We start from the raw sequence: 22920 nt of genomic DNA on the forward strand, positions 1-22920 counted from the left end.
TCATAAAATATTCCCGAATCACATGATCATGGCGATTAAATTTTCTCAACGTGTTTTATCTATTTATTTATTTATTTAAAGTGTTAAAATCTCATTAGAGAATATCCAGAATTTTAGAGTTGATAAATATATTTGATAATGAAAATTTATTCGGGGTATATTTTTATAATTATATTTATAGTTATTAATTGAAAATTTGAAAATACGTAATCGGGTATATTTGGGGATTTAATAATAATACATTTGTTAATCCAATGTTTTTCTCTCGGTGCAGCTACTCGTACCCTTAATTCGCGAAATTCCTGAATATCCCTGAGGAAAACGGAAGGGAGTGGAGTTTTGACTTCATTGCGATACGCAGGCGCGGTTTATCGACTCTCCTGGAGGACAGGGTGTGTTGGTTGAATATTTCCGGTTATCTTTCGGTATCGTTTGTCAAGAACAAAGTTATGACACGAGTTTCTCATTTTCTCGTCAAGATGACGAGTGAATCCAGAGAAATTTCCCATTCGCGATTACCATCGATGCGATAACGATCTCGATTATTTCTATCCAGTTTTACTCATTCCACATATTATCCAAGGATTTTTGTTATTTATTTTATTAAATGGGGGAGGGGAATTATAATTACGGAATATTCGAAACGAAATTGGAGTAATCGGTAAAAATACCGCCGGTCTTTACGAATTACAGAAATTTCTCGTTATTTTTAGTGAAATCATCTACCGGTTGTTCTCGGGTTTGAATTTATCTCGGGGTTTTGATAGATCGAATAGACTGATTGTTTTTATTTGATCGATGATCGATGATCGATGTTTTAAGTCGAGGGTAATGAGAAAATATTTACTCTCCCCCCGTAAATATTTCGCTGTCAATTATTCTATACATTTAATTATGAAAATTTATTTCGCAGAAATAAATTCATTTGAATTTTTAATTCCATTTTTCTTCGTCTCCATATATTTGTATTATTATATTATACATCTCAGGATTGTTCAATTTTTTAAATGTTTTTATTTCTGTTGAATATCGTATTTTTAAATTATTTAAAAAATCGTTAAATCGAATGTTGATTTTTATTTTTAAAATCCAACCATCAAACCTCACCGATAAGTTTTTAATTCGTAGATTACTCAGTAAAAATTATTCATCCTCCTGGTACCCGTGTTGGATTTAAAATTCGTGGACTAACTCCATAATTTATCCCGGACAGCTAAATAATTATTCCTAATTTAATAATAAAAATTTGTTGACTGCTGATAATAATTATTTTAACTTTGATCATTTTTTCTCGAGTGGCTAGATAACACATACCATAATCCATTGATAAATCTTTTTATTTTAATTGATTTTTTTTCTTTTTTTTAATTGAATTTTTTTTTTCTTTTTTTTTTAATTGAATTTTTTTTTTCGTGTGCAGAGAATTTTCTATTGAACTTGTTGCACAATCCCATAATGCGGGATGAGGATTGAAAGTTGAAAGATTTTCTTTTCCAAAGGCCCCGATCTTGAGAAATGATGCGTAAAAATGACCGTGGGTGTCGGATCGGTATTAAATCCAAACCAAAGTCGGGAATATCCTATTTCAAACATGGAGATGATCTCCTGATTGTCGGTGTAGTCTAACGGAATTAGACAAGTGGAAAATTATTGTCTTATTGAAATTCCTGAGTTAAATGCAATTAACACAAGATGATTACCAAGAAATCGGAACCGTTACTTTAAATTAGTTGATTCTTATCTGTAAAAACCTGTGGACGTCCCCGATATTATCCTCCGCATTCGATCAATTAAACTGAATTAATGAAGTAATCAGTCAAAATTACCAGAGGAAAATGTAAATTCAACAGATTTCGTGAGAGAAAAACGAATTTAATAATCAACTAATATGTGAATTTCATAAAATTTATATTCAGGAGAAAAATCGTGAACCATCGGTGATAAAAATGAAAAGTGAAAACCCCTGAAAAGCCCTTTTAATTCCCCAGACATCAATTTTTTGACTATCTTCATATCATTCTTCCATCACGAGATATTTAGCATTAAAAATAAATAACAATCTCCTCAAAAAAAAAACGCAGAATATATTCACACATATTTTTTTTTTGCTTAACCATGTTTTTATTCAGAATTTACAACAATATTTACAGATACTTACAAGAAACAAAAAACAGATACATAAAAAAAATTCGGCATATATCCTCTATATACCATGTCCGACCAAAATATACCCTCATATAATATATAATATAAATATATATTTTCAATATATATATAACACATATTCATATATATATAATTTTCCAAAATATCCCCTTATATATAATATAAGATTAATATATATTTTCAATATATATATAACACATATTCATATATATATAATTTTCTGGGTATATGGGATGCCAATGGATCGATTTGTATGTACCACAGCCACAATCTTATGTATTACATTTTCGTAATGAGTCCGATGTAAATGAAGGGACGGCCAAATGTAATTAGAGGCGGACGATACATTGGTGGTAGGACCGCGCCCCATTTTATATCTCTCCACCACGAAATGTATCTGTTTCACTACTTTTTCCATTCCCACCCGCTGTGGAGGGTTTAAAGGTGCCATATGCGTGATCCTCAAAGAATTCGACCCTCGTCCCAGGTACCTGGTGTCGGCTCCTGATTTAACATCAGGTGTATTCTCCTGACGTCTGCCTGACTCTGAAAACCCAAAAAAAAAATCATCCGGATGTACCTTTTGGGCCTTCTCTCCACCCGGTGGGCCTTACCTACCAGTCAGAGCTCAACCATCTGCCATTTTTTATTAATTAACATGTGCCTAATTAATATTCGACCGGAGGTCATTTTTTCGTCAATAAAAATATCCTGACTATTTTTTTTTAACGCAATGTCCTTAAATATTTATGTTTATCTCATAAAATCCGGTAATCGTTTCTCATTATCGACCCGAGAATAGATTTCATTAATCAAAATACTATTTCACCAAAACGCTGCAATTACATCCGGATCCCTAATTTTCTTCAACGACTCGCTATCAAAATCGAATCTCCAATACCAAATCGGATATCAAATCCTATTCTAAAAAGGACACACTCGACACAATCGATTATCTCGAAAATCTCGAAATCATGCTCCCACGATTCCTTATTGGTCCGCCTAAATTGGCGCGAGATTACAAAATCATAATTCTTACAGAAATCGTTTCATACCCGCGTATTTTGAATTCTCGTACAATTATAATATATTTATCAATATCACTTGATCCATCATGACAATTGATTCAAGTACATTGTCCCCTGAATTTTCGGCTCTCATCAAGCCAGCGACGTCTACCTACGATTTAATAATTGATAATAAAGATGATAATAATAACGCTAATGAATAAATAAAAATTTGCTGCATCAACGATAAGTCGGACATATCTCGGATATTTTAGGTACAAATTCAGGCAGAAGCTTATTGCATCGTACTGTATATAATATATATTATATGTACCCCCTCCCCACCCCCTCCTCCGGGGTACATTTCATATGGAAATATCCGCTCGTGAAGAGGATTTAGTGCAGATCAGTTCAGACAACCTGACCTCACAGTGAGATCATGCTCATGTTTCATTTCAGTAATTATGCAATTCGTAATTTTCAGATGAAATCAGTCTAGGGTAATATACAAAGAAAATGCGGATTTGAATCAAGTGTACTTTCCCCCTTTTTTTGAGTATATCAATATAATTGTTTAATAATTAGATTTGTTTATTTGAAGAAAGAGAATAGATAGGTAAAGAGAACTGGAGGTTTTATGTGAGATCGGAAATTTTTGGGGGAATATATATTATATATGTAATGAAGATTAATATAGATTTCATTTATAGAATGCTTTCGCTGCGGGAATATATTATTATATATTATATATTATATATATATAATTATATATATTAATATATATAATTTGTTTTGAAAATATTTGATGATTAATTTAAATATTTTCGGATCCTTCCGAATTATTTGGGAAATTCGTCATCAATTTATTTGTTTAAAAAATATTTTTTTGTTGACATCGCAGTGAATATCGGGTAATGATTAATTATAGGTTATTATTGTTATTGTTATTATTATTAATTAAACGTTTTAATCGGGAGAGGAAATAGAATATTGAACTTCAATTTCACTCGCAGATTATCTTTGAATTCACCTTTCGACTATTTAATCCCTCGAAGCTAAAGTTTAATTACAGATATCAAGATTTTTTTCTCTCGATGACTGCAACCGATTTATAAATTCTTTTTTACCTCTTATTCCCATCCCTGACCATTGGTGGGGGAAATGAGATCGCGGGTTTATCGTATTTTTCCAATTGGTCGATGCATCAGGCCTGAAGTAGAGAAAACCGAAAAGAAAAAAAAAAAAGTGCTTGACCCATTTCTCTTATCTATTCTCTTCCTCTAACCACCGCCACTTCATCTCAGCAAACCGATTACAATTCACGTGAAAATAAAATCGAGTGAATAAACATTCCACCAGAAAATCAAATCTTCAAGGTAGAAATGAAGAGAGAAAGAGAAATAATAAATCGTTCTGAAAAATCGGTGGAAAAAATCATGCAAAACGAGAGAAAAATAATTCGCCGGCATTTTTATTCGAGAGCTCTTCCCTCAAGTGGTCCGGAGTATAAAAAAAAAATGGCGGTCGCGGAGGACAAAAAAAAAATCGTTTTATCGCGCCATTTGCGAGGACAAAGCGCAACCGGAAGGGAATTTTCTCGAATACGTAACGGGTGGTTCTTATTCATGAAAAAAGAAGTGGAAGGAAAAAAATATATCGGGAGGAAAAGACTGGCCGAGAAGACTGTCTATTCCACTTTGCTTCTTTCTCAATTTTCTTGGGAGTCGCGACGGTGACGATCAAGTGTAAAAAATATCAAGGGTGTGATAGTAGGTGAGGAAGAATAAAAAGATTGAGTGAAGAAGAAAGAATGAAAGAAGAGGTCTTTCTGATTGCCCCGGGAAAATGACGTATCCGGTCGTATACCGGATACGACCCCCGGATGTTCGTGGTTACCACAATTTTTTTTTTTTTACTTGCAACGCTCATACTCTTGGACTAACCCCCGTCGCAACCAAAGAACTGACAATAAAATAGTGGAGGAAGACATTCTATGGATGACATACCTTGCAAGTCGTAAAAATCTTTGACGCATGCAAGTGTCATTGCAGGGAATTTTTTCGGGGAAATTTCAACCGAATATTCTACTATTTGAGGAATAATAATAATTCCATGTTCTCGATTTAGTTTGGATTTATATTGGATTTAGTTAGGATTTAGTTTGGATTTAGTTAGGATTTAGTTTGGATTTAGTTAGGATTTAATTTTGGGGCAAAATGGATTTATTAAACCTGAATGGGTTACGTAAAACAGAGAAAAACTTTTGTAACATCAAAGACGAATAAATAATAAAAAATAAATAATAATTTGGGAGCACCTCTCAAAATGATAACCCATTTAAATAAAATAATAATACAAAAATATTAATAAAAAAAGATAAACCCCAATAATTCCGTTATTCCGTTACAAAACCCTCAACTCTAATGTTCCAAAATATCAGGGTTAAATAAATAAATAAAAATATTCAATTCATGCAAACGAAAGAATTTGTAACAAATAAAAAAGAATGAAGTCGTTAAATGTGACACGGAGATTAATTGAAAAATCATTTCAACTCCTAGACTGTTTTCCAGAGAAACACTAGACAAATACAGAAGATGAAATGGAAAAAAGATAAACCATAAAAAATATACGACAATTCTCCGTCAGAAATGTTAGTCGTATACTGGGCTGGGTAAAATGGAAAAAGATAGCGAGGCGGTTGTAAATCCGTGCATTATGGACGACCACCCCACCACCCTCTACCACCCTCTACCACCCTCTACCCCCCCTACCCCCTCTAAAGAGGATCACTGCAATTCGTTATTCCCGGTGTGCGGCAATACATATCCCCCCGCATTATATACACACGACTGGGGAATATGGCACTAGAGGTAGAGGAATAATAAAAAAAAAAATAATAATAAACGAGGGATAAGACTGGATGCCCATATCATGGAAGAATTCCCGCTAAATCAACAATATTTACTATTACATAGTCATATATAGTGTATATATATATAGAGGACGGCGGGCTAATATGAACGGCCGTTTAAAATTATTGTGTTATTAATTTTAAATATTTTTTTGTGGAAAATAATGGGTGGGATAAATAATAAAAGGAAATGTTATTATAATTCCTTTATTGTTTCAACGGACTTTACCGGTTAATTAAAATAATTGTGATGATAATAATTGTGATAAGCATAGGGACGAGGGATAAATTAAGAAATAAGAACTGAATATAATTGAAGGAAATTGTTTAAACATTCGTGAGACGTGATTTCGTGATTTCAGTTAGAGAAATGAAAAGGGAAAAATTGGGGGGGGAAATGGGAAATTCTGGGATTTCCTTGAATCTTTCCTGGAATCTATTCTGAATTTTGGTTTTTATGTTTATTTATCCGAGCTATCCGATATCCCTTTGATAAGAATTACTGTGACATTTTTCAATAAAGTTTTAAAAACAAAATCATCAGTGCGTGTCGCTGGAATGAAAACAAAATATCCGATGAAAAGGTATTGAAAATGAATTCAGTGTCACCCAATCGAATCGATTCCAGGTCCGCTGTTTTTCAATTTTATCGTAATTCTTTCACAATTCAATGTGAATGCAGGAGTGTCTGTACGTCACATGTGCGTCCAATGACTGCACTCGGAGAAAATTTTTTTTATTCACCAAATATTCATTCACTCGAGAGAAGTATTCAGTCCTTCAACAGCAAATTTCCATAAATTCTACAACAGCTTTCAATTATTGCAATTATATTGCTGCAGAGAATTCTTGTATTAATTACAACTTTCACTGGATTTTCAACGGCAATTAACACCAATGAAATCATGAATCATCTCAACAAACCTGAAATAAAAAAAAAAGAATAATCATTAAATCGCTCTGGCTAAAAATTAAAAAAAAAATTAATAAAGTATACTTGACACTTGAAATGTAAACATGAATAATAAATAATGTACGCGCCAATAATTAACGAATATTAATAATGATTGATTATTAATGTATCGATACATTAATATATCGATTTAAAGTACACTCTGTACTTGATTAAAGTATACTTGATATACTTTTTAATTTTCTGGAAATTTTGGATCTGCTAATCGATATACTTGCCGCAAGTATTCAAGATCGTGTAAAGTACGTAAAGTATACTTGCCGTACTTGATCCAAGTATTCAAGTATATTTAGTTCATCGATGAAAATCAATCATGAGAAGAATCTAAAAATTATTACAATCGAAACTATAATTTTTAAATAATTCTCTCAAATGATAAATTTAGGAAATTTTTTTTTTTGGTCAGTGTCACCTATCCCCAACCGATCGCCCTCATTTAAACACCCATAGTAACCCTTTCTTTTTCCGTAAAAAAAAATTTGATTGTTCTCGGTGGGAGAAACTGAACAGAGAGAGAAAATAGAGTCGACGGTGCGCAAAATTCGGAAAAGAGAACGTACGTGACCCGTGCCGAGGCATTCGTGCGATAAAAATTCTCGGAGACGGTGTAGTCCGGGGGATGATGGGGGAGTCAGCGGTGGTGGTGCATAAATGGCTGACGGTTATACGTGGATCGTGATCGTGAGAGGCCTGTTCATTCGTTCACCCTAGGGTTCGATCATCCGGTTGTCTATCCAGTCGGAAAGGGGATGGACACTGGACAATCCCATAACCCGAGAGTTTCTCTGTGCCTGAAAGTACTACTTTATCGGTATTCAAAACGATTGGAAAAACAGAGAAGAAAATAAAAAAAAAAAACAGACCGATCAGACGAATCCACAGTACTGGTGATTTTTTTTAAGTCCAATTTTTTTTTAATTGTTTTTTTTTTTTACTTTATTACTGTCCCTTTGACTCGAGCTCATTGCATACGAGTGCTGTGAATTACGCACGGGGATTGAAAAGAAAAGTTAAGAGAGAACTGACTGACGAAAACAAAGGGAAAAATAAAATACCGCCCATTCAATCTCTATTCACAAAGGGGCGAAGTATAGGTAAACCGATGATCCAGCCGCTGAGCCGTTCCCACCAAATTTGCATTTGCCTATATGTACCAACTGCCTCGCCATTACGTGTATGTGTGCAGATCAGACTCAACTATGAGGGAGAACCATCTACGGAATTCTCAACTAGAAGTAAATCCCAACCCAAATCTCCACCGAGTCTGACAGACAATGGAGTTTATCGATCACGTGCGTTCACCTTCGCTACAACCAGAATACCATATTATGACACAAGTGGGAAAAAAAAGTTATCACGAGTGGTAAAAGTTGTAATGAGACTCGTTACAAAGTACTTCGAATTTAACGAAATTTCATCCTGCCAGCGGGAAAAACGCACGTTTCAAGGCGAAAACTTGTCTTGTATCAAATATTTTTTCCATCCTGACGCGCGTGGTGAAATGTAATCCAAGGATTTTAACTGAAATATCATTTTTCCGGGAATTAATTAATTAATTAATCCTCTGTATATCTAACTTGACATTTTTTAATTCATCTTTTTGTTTTTCATCCCATTTTTAAAATTTTGGGTTCATCTATTCTCATATTGTAGTTCAATTATTTTATTTAAATTATTGTACAATAGACGTAAATAATAATTTTAACAATTATGTTTGTCCACAGCCGTAAAAATCAAATAAAATACACATTTGATTTTTTGACTTGCGCATGAAATTTCTCCACAAAATTTTCTTTTATTAATTCGCACATAATATTATTTCTCGAATAAAAAATCAAAAATTAAAATCAATTTTTGCAGAAAACAAGAAAAAATGGGGACCAGTGCTTTTTTTAAATGTTCCCTCCTCCCATTGGTTGAATGGTATGGGGTGATTTTATTTTCAACTTCACAATAATTTTCATGATGACCCAGCGCTCATTTCTTTTTAGATGATAAAGACAAAATTGATGACAGCGATCTACATCATGTGAATTATTTGTTTCAGAAATGCGAAGGTAGTTGTCAAAGGTGTTCGTATGGAATGGCACCGCTGGTCTACATCGTTCTGATCATCACCCTTACAACCGTGGTCAGCAGTGACTTATGCCCCGCAAGCTGTCGCTGCGAGGACGAACACCTACGTGCATCCTGTGTCTTCGGCAGTCTGGCAGTTGTGCCAATTCAGCTGAACCCCGAGATCCACCATTTAGATTTATCCAACAACCACATAGCCTCCCTCCAACACGAGGTTAGCCTTTACAATAATCTCGAGAACCTAGACCTATCATCGAACATCATCCACACATTGGGCTATGAGAATTTCGAATGGCTGGAAAATCTCATCACCCTGAACATCAGCAACAATGCCGTCCGTAACATCACCAAGAAGTCCTTGAAAGGTCTCATCTCCCTGAGGAACCTCGACCTGAGCAACAACAACATAACTGACATCGAGGCCCAGTCATTTCACACGACAAATAAACTCGAGTGTCTAAATCTCAGTGGCAACTCATTGACGAGCCTGCCCGAGGGCTTATTGAATAATCTCCCATCAATAATCGTTCTCGATTTATCAAGAAATTCACTCCTAGAGATGCCATCAAGCAATCTCCTTCTGACTTCCACCTTGACAACTCTAAACTTGGCTACTAACCTCATAGACACCATTCCCCCCGACTCGTTGATCTCCTTATCATCTCTGAAATACCTAGACCTCGCCAACAATCTGATAAGAACGATCGCCGATAATGCATTCCAACGATTGAAAATCTTGACCTATCTCAATCTTAAAGAGAACCATTTATCGGAAGTACCAACTGCAGCATTATCGAATCTCAATGTTTTATCTATCCTAATCCTATCGAGGAATCCAATAGCCACATTGGAGTCATTGGCATTTAGAAAATTGCTGGAGCTTCAACATCTGGATCTCCGTGGTTGTCGAATAACGAGAATAGACGGACGTGCATTTGCCGATAACGTAAATCTAGGAACAATATATCTAGATGGTAATCGAGAGCTGATGGAGTTGCCACCAAAAGTCCTCTACGGAAGTTTCAAGAATTTGCGTACAGTATCGCTACGTCACTGCAGCCTATCAACATTACAACCAACACAATTTCCACTTGATCATCTAACGACATTCAGAGTAGGTGGAAATCCCCTGATCTGCAACTGCTCTGTTCAGTGGCTCTGGAACGTCATCCACACAGAGGAACAGAGAAATGAGAGTCATCTGAGTGTCGACAGCAGTGATATTCATTGTGCCGATGAAGAATTTCATAGCAAGCCATTGATGGGATTGTCTGAGAGTTCTTTGAAGTGTCGGATGAGCCCTTTATACCTGAGTCTGTCAGCTGTTGGTTGTTTAGCAGCTACTGGTACAATTCTCGGACTCATAGTCTACCTCACTCGAGGTAAACGACAAAAACGCCCGTCATACTCACCACCGAACAAGCCCGAACTTCTTGTTTATGTTGAACCAAACAATGATGTCGCCAAGAATCAGTCAAGACTGATACCCAGAAAGGAGGAGGGATTTTGTGAGCTGTCGCAAAATCAATTTGGAAAAACTAATGGAGTTGAGCCGGAGGGTATATACCAGACGCCCTATTACAATCGCAACAACTCCACGAGCATTGAGGGAGTTTATGCGGTTGCGGATGTGACTGATCTCAGAGATACACCACCGGAAGTACTTGGACTTTATCGTATGCACAGCCCCAAGCCATCTAGGATACGACGGCTACCTGTCACCAGTGGAGATTACAACTACGATTATGAGTATCGGTCCTCATTCCAACAAAAGCCTCACGTTGTTTTTGTCTGAAATTGATGAGAAACCGCTTCAGTTCCTTTTGCGGCTTGATGTATAAAACGTTAACGTTTTGGCTTTTGTGTGACGAAGTTTGCCAACTTCGTGATGTGCTCGGTGCCTTAAAAGGGTTTCCCCTCCTGTCTCTGTCCTCTCACTCCATTCACTTTGAAGATTTCTACGGTTATTGTGTGGGCATCCCTTGTTTCCTATTCGTGCGGTGGAAATTCAAAGGTGACTTGATGAAAATTCGAGACTCAGTGTTTAGTCAGCTCTTAACTCATCATCATTTATTATTTAATCGTCTGAGGTGAATTATTTTTATATCATCTTTTATTTGAATACCGGATCTACTGCAGGTCTAGTGATTTTTTTACGGGGATAGTCATCATTTTGGGATCAAGTGAAAGAGGGAAAAGTGAAACGTCTCCGAGGGGAATCACAATCCGCGAATTTAATTTCCACTCAAAAATTGCAGTCAAAACATAAATTCCCGCCAAAAAAAAAAACACTAGATCTGGAGAAGGCCGGGCCTTAGCACTTCATTCAAAGAAATATTTTCCCGATTTTTTTTTTTGCGATAATCTGTCAACCTTTTTATTTTTCTTTCAAAAGAAATAAAAAATTCTCGGAATTCGCGGTTTTTAGTTCGAGGGATTTGAACACTCACAGTCCTATTATCATTCATTAACAACAATAAAAATTATTTATTCCCTCATCCGAGTAGTCTGGTACCAATAATTGAATTCAATGGATAATTATCGTTTAATGAATTCTCCGGATTATTCGTGTGGGATGGACCTTGGGTTGTTCTTCCGTTAAGTGCCATTCAAAAGTTCAAAATTACGCGAAACACTAAAAATATTACAAAATCATTGTGCCAATCCGTGTAATATTGCGTTACCATGACGAATTTAATTATTAATGCGGGTAAATAATGGTTAATGTCAGTAGTTTGTTTATGACTAGCAGAGCAGAAGACATTGGACTAAAAAAAAAAAACTGAATTTGCATAACGAGTGACGTGTAATGTAGAATTACACAATAATAATTAACCAATCAGTAGAGCTCATTAATTATCGCGATAATTGAATGCGCTATTTTGGAATAATTCAGAGAGTGAAATGTAAGTCTTCCGCAGATGACCAGTCTTGATTTTTCTAAGAAAAGGAAGTTGTCAAAATTCACGTGTGTAAATAAATAATTGACGAATCTATTAGCGGCGAATCAAATTTTCCCAATTAGAATGATTAAGGGATTTGTTAAATTAATTTATCGAGTGTTCATGTTAAGGTACCCGAAGGAAAGTGATTTATCGAGTTCTCATTGTCTCTTTAATCATGATGTGGGGTGCAGAGAGAAAGCTCAATCCTTTATCTGGCATTTAAGTTGAATCTTCGTACCCTGAAACACAAGGTAAAATTGTACAGAGATGTTTGTATGAAGCGTGAAGATTCGGATTTAACGGCCAAACGATCCGGAACATTTGTGATATCCCGGTTGTAGAACTTGGGATACCAATTGGAGCGAAACGACCGAATGAACCTGATGTACTTTTATTTACTTACTGATCAATCGATGCACACATTTTTACTGCAGTGTGCACAATTTCCGGATGAATGGAATTCGCTGTAAATTGGCAAAAATTATTTAGGTACAAGAGAATAGCGATTGATTATTCAATTTACGGGGTTGAATGGAATTTGCACGAATTTTTTTTTTTGAAAATACATGCATTATTCAAGTTCCTGGGTATTTTTCCTCTGGACTTATACTTTTTCGGATTAAAAGTTCCCGCGAATTTGTGGATATATTGAGAAAAATATATATTTTTGCGAAATGTTCGATTACTCGGAGGAAAATATATCTATATATATATATATATATATATATATAATTATATACATGATAACATTCAACTGATAATTTTCCTGAATTAACGATTGATTGAAAATTTATATTTTCAATTAAATAAATATAATTTAACATGAAAACCCAATCCGCTGTAATTTTCAAAATACATCAAATATTTTGTGACTGATTTTAATTAAAATTCAATGTCACCTCATATATAATTAAAAATTCCGAAGACTCTGTCCCTGAGATTTGAAAAAAAATTTTGACTGTTTCCTAAGGTATAAATAATCTTGGAAATTAAAAAAATAATAACCATGGGAGGAGTGCCCCCCATCATCCCCAATAATCATGATAATTAAATAATGATAATAATCAGCTCTCCGAAGTAAATGAATATTTGGCAAAAACTTTTTTCCCACTGTAATTTATCGGACTAATGAATATCATTCACTGAAAATTAATGATGAATTTCCACTAATTCTGCCTCCCGAAATGAAAACCCATAATTAACTTGTAATTATATAAATAATATAATAAGCATAGATATATGGATATGTCTATTTATTAATTTATCATGTTACGTTTGGACTAATGTTACGTTTTTGAAGTTATTGAGAAGGGAAAGCTGAATCGAATTGAATAAATATACAGCCATTGGAATAATAGTTTTAATTTCTGTCATGGCTAGAATGAATTTTCCAGATGGTACCGTTCCAATTTAAAGACATTCGACTTATTCAACTCTATTCACCGCCTTGAATCCCAGGTTGTACCTAGGTTTAGCTGCATGAATAAAAAATCAACAGTCTAAGGTTGGTACGTAATAATAGAATCCACAATGGATTTTAATCTGGGTTGTATTGCCATTTTTGTACAGAAGTTCCACCACCAAGAAATGCATAAAATTGATTTTTCGAGGAGCCTCTAGATCTGATGGTTGTCTCGAAATACACAACTCCCCCAATTTTCCAGTGTAAAATTATCTAAAATAGATCATGAAAGATAAATAACAGGAATTATTTCCCAGAGGTGATGACACAAAAACAACTAATGGTTTCACATACTTGAGGAAGTGGTTGAGTGTTTTGAAAACAGAAGAGAACCCATGATATTGAAATGGTGAAAAAACAAAATGAGGGTTTTAACGTGTCCAATGTAAATTCACGCACATGTCTTCATTTATATTTGTCAAACTAATCACTTCTTTTTTTGGACATACATTACTCAAATCTGTATGCATAATAGTTTTCTTCTTCTTCCCTTTTGGCTATTTCCTGTGGACTCTGGGGTCGTCGTTATCCCCAAAGGGCCACACGTGTTCTCAGTCGTTACAACAGCATTTTAAAAATGTGTCCCAGAGCTCGATACGCGTGCATTCGTGTATATCTGCCAGTTTCACTGTCTCTTGCTGTCTATCTAAACTCGATACAAGCCCCACCCTCGTCACTACAGTAGCTCTTCGTGTCGTTCACCTTTTTCTCCCCAACCACTCCTGTTGTATTTTCTTTTCTGGCTTTTTTTTATTCGTACTCTTGCACTCTTCCCTTTTCTCGACCTGGCCCCTTTGGGTCTAGTGATTTTTTTTTGGCTAGATATTTGGCTAGATATTCGACTAGAACTCTCGGAATTCCCTCGATTTTTGTGTAATAATTTGGTTTTACGGGGGTGGTAATTACGGAGTACTGAAGGGGATGAGAAATTGGAATTGGGGTGGAGTGAACGAGCATGACCTACGACATGTCGGTGATTGGGTCTCGGAGGGGAATAACAATCCGGGGAATTCAATTACGATAAAATAAAACAGCCCTTTTTCCACTGAGCTTTGCACAATTTGTAAAATGGCGGGTGAATTACCCGCGAAATAAACACAAATGATCGAATTATGAATTCTGGGAACTCAGGGTGTAAATTCTAGCCCAAAAAAAACCACAGGCCTCAAGGTCTTTTACAATTTTAGTAATTTTTTCGGCTAGAGTGCCGGGGGTTCCCTAGATTTTATAGTAATTATTTGGTTTTTACGTGGATAATAATTAAGGCCATAAAACTGCATGACAAATTACGATTTTGGGATGAAATAAAAAGTCATGAAATTACGACATGTCGGTAATTAGATCTCGATGGGGAATAGCAATCGAAAAATTTCAATCAGCGTCCTTCAGCTCTCCCCCCCATTAACGCACCCCCTGGTGAATTATTATGAACAATAAATTTTTTATTGTATCCCTTCTATCAATTAAGAGTCGCTATTAAATGCCTCAGGAATCTACTTTGTAAAAATGATGAGAGTCAGGACAATTTATTGTTTATCGATTTTGTTGATATGTAAAGTTTGTTATAAAAAAAATGAAAATAACAACGAGTGAATAATAATTAAGCGTAAATAATTAATTAGCATTAACGATAAGTCAACAATAATGAATAATTATGTAATGTCTCGATACGTGCGTAAGATATTATAAATATAATTCAATTTTCAGAATGAAAATTAACAACATTTCTTACGATTGCTGACAAAATGTTTAAGACTTGTAATAAAATTATATTGTATATTAAATTCTCTCTTTCTTATATCCGGGATGTTTTATCGTATTTCTTTATTTAATATTTCCCACACCTACACAAAGTTTAAAAAAATATATTCAAAATATATTATTATTCTGAAATATATCATGCATTTATATTCACCTATATCATATATTTCCATCACAACAATAATATAATCCAATATTAATATTTTAATTGTCAAAAAAAATTTTATTAAATCGCATGTAAAGTCACACTTTACGCACGCATTGCGTATTCCCGCTAAAATAATGTCAAATAATTTACCGAGGGGCTGTAACGACCTGTACTGTTTTCTCAAGACTCTCAAGGACTTTCAACAATATAAAATTAAATATTTCGAAATATTGTTGTTCCTGGTAACAATTTTCGGTGAAACTCGCATCCACTTAAAGACAATTTGTTTATTATCCCGAGCAACAATTTTAGTTGTCACACATTCAAGGATATCGCAATCTCCTCTCAAAATTTATTGAACTCAGATTTCCAATTAATTAATAAAACTGGATAACATCAGGAAGTGAATATTAATATTCAGTAAATTCGGCACTAGACGATTTTACAGATAGTTTTAATAACAATATATCAAATATATCGAGATATATTTTTGTTTATAAATATGTTTTTTCGTGGGGGCCTGAGAGTGAATTTATAATGAGAACTTTCAATTCAGTTAAATGAGACAACAAATAATTATCCACTTTCCCGAGGGAAAAAGCCAGACGAGTACACGTGAAACAAGTAATTGACACTTATTTTGAACTATCTCACTGACCCAGTGGCTGCACACCTGACATTGTACATAATATAATTAGCAGTGAAAAGAGAAAAGTCTTGGTTGCGAAAAACGTTAGGGCGAATTATCTCCCCATTTCTAAACTGTCAACTCCCATAAATAGAAAGTTCAACATCTTAAAATGTCAGTTTAGTTTTCCACCTCGAGCCATCGACTTCATCAACCCCCCAACCAAAAGATGAAGATATACTTGTTCTTAATACTGTGTATGATGACGGATTGTCTGGCTGAAGTACAAGACGATGAAAAAAATTCCCACATTTTCACTCCGCGAAAGGGAAAATATCATTTGCTATATCGTGAGTAAAAAAAAAAATTCTCCCATTTTTCACGTTAAATTTCAACTGTGAAGAGCCCTCGAGACCTGATTTTATTCTGTTTTCACGTTTAAGCGAGGAAGAAAACTGGCTACAGCGACGTTTATTTCAATCCACTCCACCGTGTCGGATGTAATTAGTTTCAACTTTAATTAAGAGAGTACCGTGAAAAATAAACCAATAAAACGAGAGAAAAATTGAGCCATTCGTGAACTTAATTCTAGAGAAACATTTCAAAATGCTCGACAGCTTTTTTTTTATTTTAATAACTCATGATTATTTATTTCTATTCAACAGTTTTAGGTGGACTTCAAGGACTAGTTGCATTCGTTATACTTAAAATTAAAATTGTACTCGTCGTGATAACGATTATCGGAGCGACGGTATTAGCGTTGAAATTTCTCAGTGTATTCAAATATTCGAATTACGTCTATAAAAGTCATCAGCCGATTGATGAACTGCCAGCGATTCAATACGGTACGTATTAAATTTCATTAATCACTGGTGATTGTAACTGATTGATATTTTTGTAATTAGGACAACCATCCCCTCATGACTCGTACGAATATAAAGATGATTGGCTTGCACCGTCTCCATACGATCGAGTCAATCGGCGTGATGACTCAAATGATTTTATTGATGGATTCTTGGTGAAAGTCGAAGCTATTCTACTCCCTCTTATGAATTTCTCCAATAAACAGTGCCAGCATCGCACTATTTGCCAGTTTACGATTGTAATGACTTCTTCGTTAGAGTGAGTTCAGATTTTTCAAATTACTTTTCGCGATTTGAGTATCTTGATTATTTTTGTGTACTGAGATGAGAAATGATTTTCGCGAGAGATCCATTTACTTGAGAGGAGTGTGTATTTTTATTCGATAGATAATTCCTCTGATTGAGTAATTACCAGGGGATTACGATTAGGCGCTGATGATAATGATCATATTGCTTTGGGGGATGATTATGTGGGGGTCCTTGAATAAACTCCACTGATTATTATTCATTTTGTTTGAATCCCGAATTTTTGAAGGAGAAGAAATCGCGGGAATTATTTAATATTGATGATTATTAGTCGAGTTTACTCAAGGTCATAACCAGCATAACCATCCTCTCAAATCGTTCTATAAAATAAAATATTTTTTCCCATGTAGCAGTCGAAAAAATCTTCGCGCTGCTTTTAAAATCCACAACTTCTTTATTCATCCACCAATCGTTTGCAATATCAAAATAAGATTTTTACAAAAATACATACTTCCATCAAGTAAATAAACCCTTGAAAAAAAAAAATTAATAATTATAAAGATTTGAAATGATTGAATGACTTAACAGTTTCAGTGAATGCGACAGAATCTACCCGGAGTGCAGGGAAATCCCTGAAACAACTCCAAAAAAGAGGATAAGACATTAAAGACAATTGCATTGATGCAATTGAATGTAACTCCTGTTTGTAAATATGGAAATATTATTTTTAAACATAATTCTGACGTTCATTGGTTTGTAGACAATAAAGAGGATAAAGATGATAAATTACATGTATAATTCGAAATCGACCCTCGCAGCACTGTAGAACGATCCGGGCTGAGAGGTGCGACGAACCCAGCCACTATTTTTGAAATAACCTTCCTTCGCCCATTTATGCATCTGCTGGCTGCTATGTGGTCCATGAATCTCACTGTTTTCTCCTTGTGACCACTTTAATTCCCATGTCACTTCAGCATCCACCGACTCCTTCATTGTTTCTTCATCCTCTTTTGACGAAGTGCCAACTACAAATTAAAAACACTAGATTAACGATCAGATGTTCATTACCCCAAAAAGAAATCCCCCGGAGATTATTTCCCACAATATAAATTACGATATAAATTATAAATCATCATTAATAGAGTCTCCGATTTTTTGTTAATTAAACCTAATGACAATATTCGATCCCTGCGGCGTTCTTATTGGGTAATTTAATTTAATTTTTATTACAGAATTATTCCGAATTCTGGTAAAGTAGTATTTTTGTAATTCCGGAGGATTGGGGAGGAATAAATAATTTTTTATGATGCACTAGGAGAGAATTGTTCTCAGAGAAATTTTCGGTGAGGAAAGTCGATGGGGTAATTAACTCGAGTAATTGGGAGAAGTTAATTTAACGTGAAACTTTAGGGGAGAGTCGCATGCTAATTACCTTCACTTATTTCCACTAATTTTTGCTTTTCTTTTGTGTCAAAATCATCAGCGTACATGTCAAGTTCAGCTTCTTCTTTCGAGGGGTGAGAATGTTTCACTGATTTATCGACCTGAAATTGAATTATTTAATTAATTAATCATTTCAATCATTCGACTCTATCAATTACGAAATTATTAATCAATTTTTTATATTTCGTTATTATTGTTTACCTTTTTCTTGATCTCGTCGTATCCCTCCTGATAGATATCCATATTACCGGTGCGCGTTAACAATTCATTGGCGAGTTCTGTGAGTTTGACGATTTTATCAGAGTTTTCGTCGGTTTCACTGAGTCCAGCTTTTTTTCTCTTCCATCGCTCCGCGGAGGATATGTGTTTTTTTCCTTTACCTAGAGCAAACGACAGTATCAAGTGAAGAGCAAACCTCATGCAAACTGAACACCTGTTCTTGGACTCGTGACAAAAAAAATGATGGATTACCTAGTCTGCAGAGAGCTTTTGATACCGTTTCACCGGGATTTAAGTAACTCAGTATCTGTTTGTACAATGGGATTGGGTCGAACATCACACCTGGCTCTTCCTCGCTGTCACTATCAGCCAATCCTTTTTCTTCTTCATTTTTATCATCACTTCCACCTCCTGATGCTTTCGGTTTAATCTGGAAAATTCATCGCATTATAAAAATCATCTGGAGAGCAATTAAAAATTATTGTCTTCTCAATTAAAAAATAAATCTCAATGCAAAAACAATGAAATGAGATAAATGAACATAACAAGTAAAAAATTAAATAATTTGTTGTTAAAATGTAAATTTGTGGAAATTTGAAAAAGAAAAAAAAATCAAATGGAAAAAAGAGAAAAAAGAGAATAATCTATTCTGTGAGACAATTATTTCACTTAACAACGAAAAAACAATCATCTCAAATTTACTTTAATCCAATCAATATTGTCCAACCAGTTGTCCCGAATTTCTTTATCCTTGTTCCACAGGTAATGTCCATCCTTATCAAAATGTCCCTCTTCAAGTTCCTCCTTCATGTTGAAAGCCGTGAAGCCGACGTTGGTCTCAGCTGCAGCGGATGCCTCCTCAGTTCCTAAGAAAAAAAAAATTGTTTATCTGCTCTCTCCAATGACGAATAAAAAAATTCAAATGAAGATCCACCTTCTAGATCGTCAGGATTCATGACATTGTACGTATCCTCTTTAACTTCATCGTCCTCTTCGTCAGAGTCAAGGGTATGTTGTTTTTCATTTGCTCTCGTCGCAGCTGACCAATTCCTCTCGTCCGTGAGAATCTCGTCGTATTTACGTTTCGACATTATTGCTATTGTTTTATCAGTGAACAATCAAGTCAATTAATCGATGTACCACAAATCTCTCGATCTCTCAAATATTTTCAGACACTGCGAGATGTTTATTTTCTTTATTGTACACAAACTATTCTAGGTTAAGGTTCATCAAATTTTTTTCACTTCAAACTGCAGTAGTGCGTAATTAGAAAAAGGACAGAAGACACGGGTAATCGATCGATAAAGCAGAGCTTCAGTTTCGGGGATTTACCGTTGAAATGGCGCGAAATTTGAATTTTCTTTTTAAAATTAATTCAAATTTTCCGTAAAAAAACAGTCGTAAAGAGTAATTTTTTCGTTCCAGACTTTTAAATCAAAACTCGAGGATTAAATGTGGTGAATGAATAATATCAATAATCACAATAGCCTAATTAATAAAATTACAAAAATTATTTTATTATCATATTTATAATTACATTGGAATTGGCGATGATCACCGGGGGAATAAAATACTTTGAGCACAGCTCAAAGAGCATAAAACACATTGAAACGAGACATTGATATCCTCTGAGGCTGTGACTTCTTTTGCTATTTGGCTGACATTTCTGGACACCTGGAGGCAGTTGTCTTCGCCCAGGACAGGTTCTCCACAGACACAATAAGATGCATTATCCAAATATGACACGAGAGTAAATGGGATAATACTGGCATCATAATCAAGTCTAAAAGAAATTTTTGCGTATTTAATAATGAATTATTCATTAATTGATATAATTTCATTCATATTCATTCATTCAATAATTAATAAATTACTTATAACTGAATGATTATTAATTAATCCTTCTCCACTGGATTTTTATTAATTCTATTCTGATTTTAACGTAAAAAAGGATAAGATCTTGAAATAAATATTTTTGTGGGGGAAAATAAATCGATTCAACTCGATTTTTGTTACCTGTAATGTATAACTTTTTGTGCCCCCAATTGTGTGAGTGTTAGTACTCGAAAATTAATATTAAATCCATTCTGCTTGACCCGAGAGATGTGGGGATTGTGGGCGATGTTTAGACCTTCGAGAGTGAATTTCATCATGCCCCCAGGAAGGGATTCTATGGAATTGTGGGAGATATCCAGATACTTGAGCGATGATGATAATGTTCCGACGTTCGTGGGAAGACTCCTAAGATTATTGTGACTGACATTCAAAGTCACTAAATTCCTCAATCTGCCTATTTGATTCGGTAGATCAGTCAGCTGTAAATAAATTGTGATAAAAATTGACTTAAAAATATTTCAATGATTTTTGCAAAACGTCTCGTAATTATTTCTGAATATATTGAAAGGGATTAAATTAGAAATGAGAATTTAATATTGGAAAATGATGAGATCTCTTGGATTTTGTGTGATACAGCAATTGCTCACTTCATTTCCACTCAAGTCCAGGAGCTTCAGAGTTCTGGAAAGGGATCCTTCACTCATCCAAGACCATTTATTTTTTCCTACATGTCCGAGTCCATTATTAGCTACAATTAATTCAGTCAAACACGACAACGCCCCCAATTCTCTAGGTAATGACGTTATTTTATTGTCAGATAAATTGAGGACTCGTAGACGATGTAGCTTCAGTATCTGACGATCGAAGGATTTTCTCTCGAGGCCGACAATATTCAGTTCTTCAGTTGTCCTTGGGAATCCTTCCAGCACTGGATAATCTGATTTACTTTTAATTGTTACTTTAGTCTTTGGTGCTTGTGCAATATTTTTTGCGTTCATGTTCGATACACAGAGTACAGAGGCATTTAATTTTTTTGTTACACCGAGCTCCAGGGTGCGAAGAAAACTTTTCAACAGGATGGGATCGCACTGGATATTCAGGTCGTGGGGAGGTTCCTTTAATCTAATCGTCGTTTTTCCATTGTTGACGAATTTTGTGAAGACTTTCTCAATATTCTCGTCGATCTAAAACAATCAAGACATTTTTAATGAGATGTTCAGAAATAGAAGATCCTCTTATTATAAATATCTTATTCTTATTATAAATTATTAATTGTGGAGTTGATTCAATCTGAATTTTTAATCAATTTTTATTTTTTGAACTGAAAAAAAATCGGGGATGATGGAAAATTAATTATTGTTGAGTGCATTGTAATTTTAATTACCTTGTATTTAGTTCCTAATTTATTTTGTAATGTTTGGAGTAAAAGATGAAGTTCATTGGATTTTACGGATTGTCTACCAATTGCCAGACAAGATCGTTGTGCTTTTTTCCTTGGAGCACAGACCGATCTGTTGACCACTTCCACGTTACAATTAATTTTCATTGTTTATTATTGACGTTGACAATCGACTCAATTAGTATTTCTATTGTTCTAGGGGTTTATAATTAATTAACCTAGCTGCTGGGAGTGAAAGGAGACATTTTTAAATTACAATTTTGTTTATACTTGTTCCTGAAGAGGATTGACTAACGTAGAGGGTCAGTTTTGGGGGTTTGAGTGACCTCAGCGGCATCGTAGTGCTGCACCCCAAGAATGGGAGGGCGCCACATGCAATGGGGGTGTCAATCAAGTCGACGGGGTGAATTGTATTTTCTGCGGTATGAATGATTTTTTTTTTACTTGTTTAACTGAAATTTAGCCGACTGTACAACCAGCGGAAGGGGGAAGCCACATCTTGTGGAATTTCAAAGAAAAAAATTATTCAATGTATTGAATATATACCAGTAATGAATTTTTATTTTTTAAATCAGCGCGTTGTCCTAGCGGTAACGTGCTCGACTGGCACGCCGGCGGCCCGGGTTCAATCCCGGCATCATTCATTTTTTTTTTATTCAAAATAATTCCAATTTTTTTTTTTTGTTAATGGCAAATCAATCAAAATATCGTTTAAAAACTGAATATTTGAAAATCGAGAAGATATCCAGTGAAATTGAAAAATTAGCATTTTTTAAAACAATACTTTTGCAATATATATACTCCTAATGAAATTTAAATGTTGTAATAATGCGT

The 22920-nt window shown here is 34.7% G+C and overlaps 4 protein-coding genes across 5 annotated transcripts in view; 2 read left to right on the forward strand and 2 right to left on the reverse strand.

The window, feature by feature from the left end:
• LOC105267308 (slit homolog 1 protein) overlaps positions 1 to 11475 on the forward strand; it is a 24570-nt gene extending 13095 nt beyond the window's left edge. The window contains exon 2 of the mRNA XM_011306083.1: positions 9108 to 11475. Coding sequence (XP_011304385.1) covers positions 9144 to 10931 — 1788 coding nt within the window. The 5' untranslated portion in view covers positions 9108 to 9143 and the 3' untranslated portion in view covers positions 10932 to 11475. The remainder of the gene's footprint in view (positions 1 to 9107) is intronic.
• Positions 11476 to 12983: 1508 nt separating this feature from the next.
• On the forward strand, positions 12984 to 17879 carry LOC105267310 (uncharacterized). 2 transcript variants are annotated; one of them, XM_011306085.1, is made up of 5 exons: positions 12984 to 16430; positions 16524 to 16580; positions 16746 to 16925; positions 16986 to 17202; positions 17778 to 17879. In XM_011306085.1, the coding sequence occupies exons 1-5, from the start codon at positions 16310 to 16312 to the stop codon at positions 17854 to 17856; spliced, it is 654 nt and encodes a 217-aa protein (XP_011304387.1). In that variant the 5' UTR covers positions 12984 to 16309; the 3' UTR covers positions 17857 to 17879. The 2 variants fall into 2 exon arrangements, with proteins under 2 accessions (XP_011304387.1, XP_011304388.1); XM_011306086.1 differs by lacking the exon at positions 16524 to 16580 and having other exon boundaries at positions 12987 to 16430.
• On the reverse strand, positions 17583 to 20106 carry holn1 (CD2 antigen cytoplasmic tail-binding protein 2 homolog holn1). Its single transcript, XM_011306084.1, has 6 exons — positions 19786 to 20106; positions 19554 to 19717; positions 19104 to 19281; positions 18834 to 19012; positions 18622 to 18733; positions 17583 to 18214 (listed from the first exon to the last, which is right to left on the reverse strand). Exons 1-6 carry the CDS (start codon positions 19940 to 19942, stop codon positions 17976 to 17978), a joined length of 1029 nt encoding a protein of 342 aa, XP_011304386.1. The 5' UTR covers positions 19943 to 20106; the 3' UTR covers positions 17583 to 17975.
• A 287-nt stretch (positions 20107 to 20393) lies between these two features.
• Lrr47 (Leucine-rich repeat 47) lies at positions 20394 to 22353 on the reverse strand. The gene is made up of 4 exons (XM_011306087.1): positions 22072 to 22353; positions 21335 to 21871; positions 20868 to 21166; positions 20394 to 20634 (listed from the first exon to the last, which is right to left on the reverse strand). Exons 1-4 carry the CDS (start codon positions 22231 to 22233, stop codon positions 20406 to 20408), a joined length of 1227 nt encoding a protein of 408 aa, XP_011304389.1. The 5' UTR covers positions 22234 to 22353; the 3' UTR covers positions 20394 to 20405.
• Positions 22354 to 22920: the final 567 nt, after the last annotated feature.

This window comes from Fopius arisanus, unplaced genomic scaffold (genome assembly GCF_000806365.1).
Source record: "Fopius arisanus strain USDA-PBARC FA_bdor unplaced genomic scaffold, ASM80636v1 scaffold00046, whole genome shotgun sequence".
NCBI classification, from domain to species: domain Eukaryota; kingdom Metazoa; phylum Arthropoda; class Insecta; order Hymenoptera; family Braconidae; genus Fopius; species Fopius arisanus.

Coding starts and splice junctions, on each gene's coding strand:
- LOC105267310 (XM_011306085.1), top strand. CDS start 16,310: ATGAAGATATACTTGTTCTTAATACTGTGTATGATGACGGATTGTCTG. Junction 16,431..16,523: donor AAAATATCATTTGCTATATC/GTGAGTAAAAAA, acceptor TTCACGTTTAAG/CGAGGAAGAAAACTGGCTAC. Junction 16,581..16,745: donor TCCACTCCACCGTGTCGGAT/GTAATTAGTTTC, acceptor TCTATTCAACAG/TTTTAGGTGGACTTCAAGGA.
- holn1 (XM_011306084.1), bottom strand. CDS start 19,942: ATGTCGAAACGTAAATACGACGAGATTCTCACGGACGAGAGGAATTGG. Junction 19,718..19,785: donor GAATCCTGACGATCTAGAAG/GTGGATCTTCAT, acceptor TTTTTTTCTTAG/GAACTGAGGAGGCATCCGCT. Junction 18,734..18,833: donor ACGACGAGATCAAGAAAAAG/GTAAACAATAAT, acceptor ATTCAATTTCAG/GTCGATAAATCAGTGAAACA.
- Lrr47 (XM_011306087.1), bottom strand. CDS start 22,233: ATGAAAATTAATTGTAACGTGGAAGTGGTCAACAGATCGGTCTGTGCT. Junction 21,872..22,071: donor AATTAGGAACTAAATACAAG/GTAATTAAAATT, acceptor TGATTGTTTTAG/ATCGACGAGAATATTGAGAA. Junction 21,167..21,334: donor TGGACTTGAGTGGAAATGAA/GTGAGCAATTGC, acceptor ATTTATTTACAG/CTGACTGATCTACCGAATCA.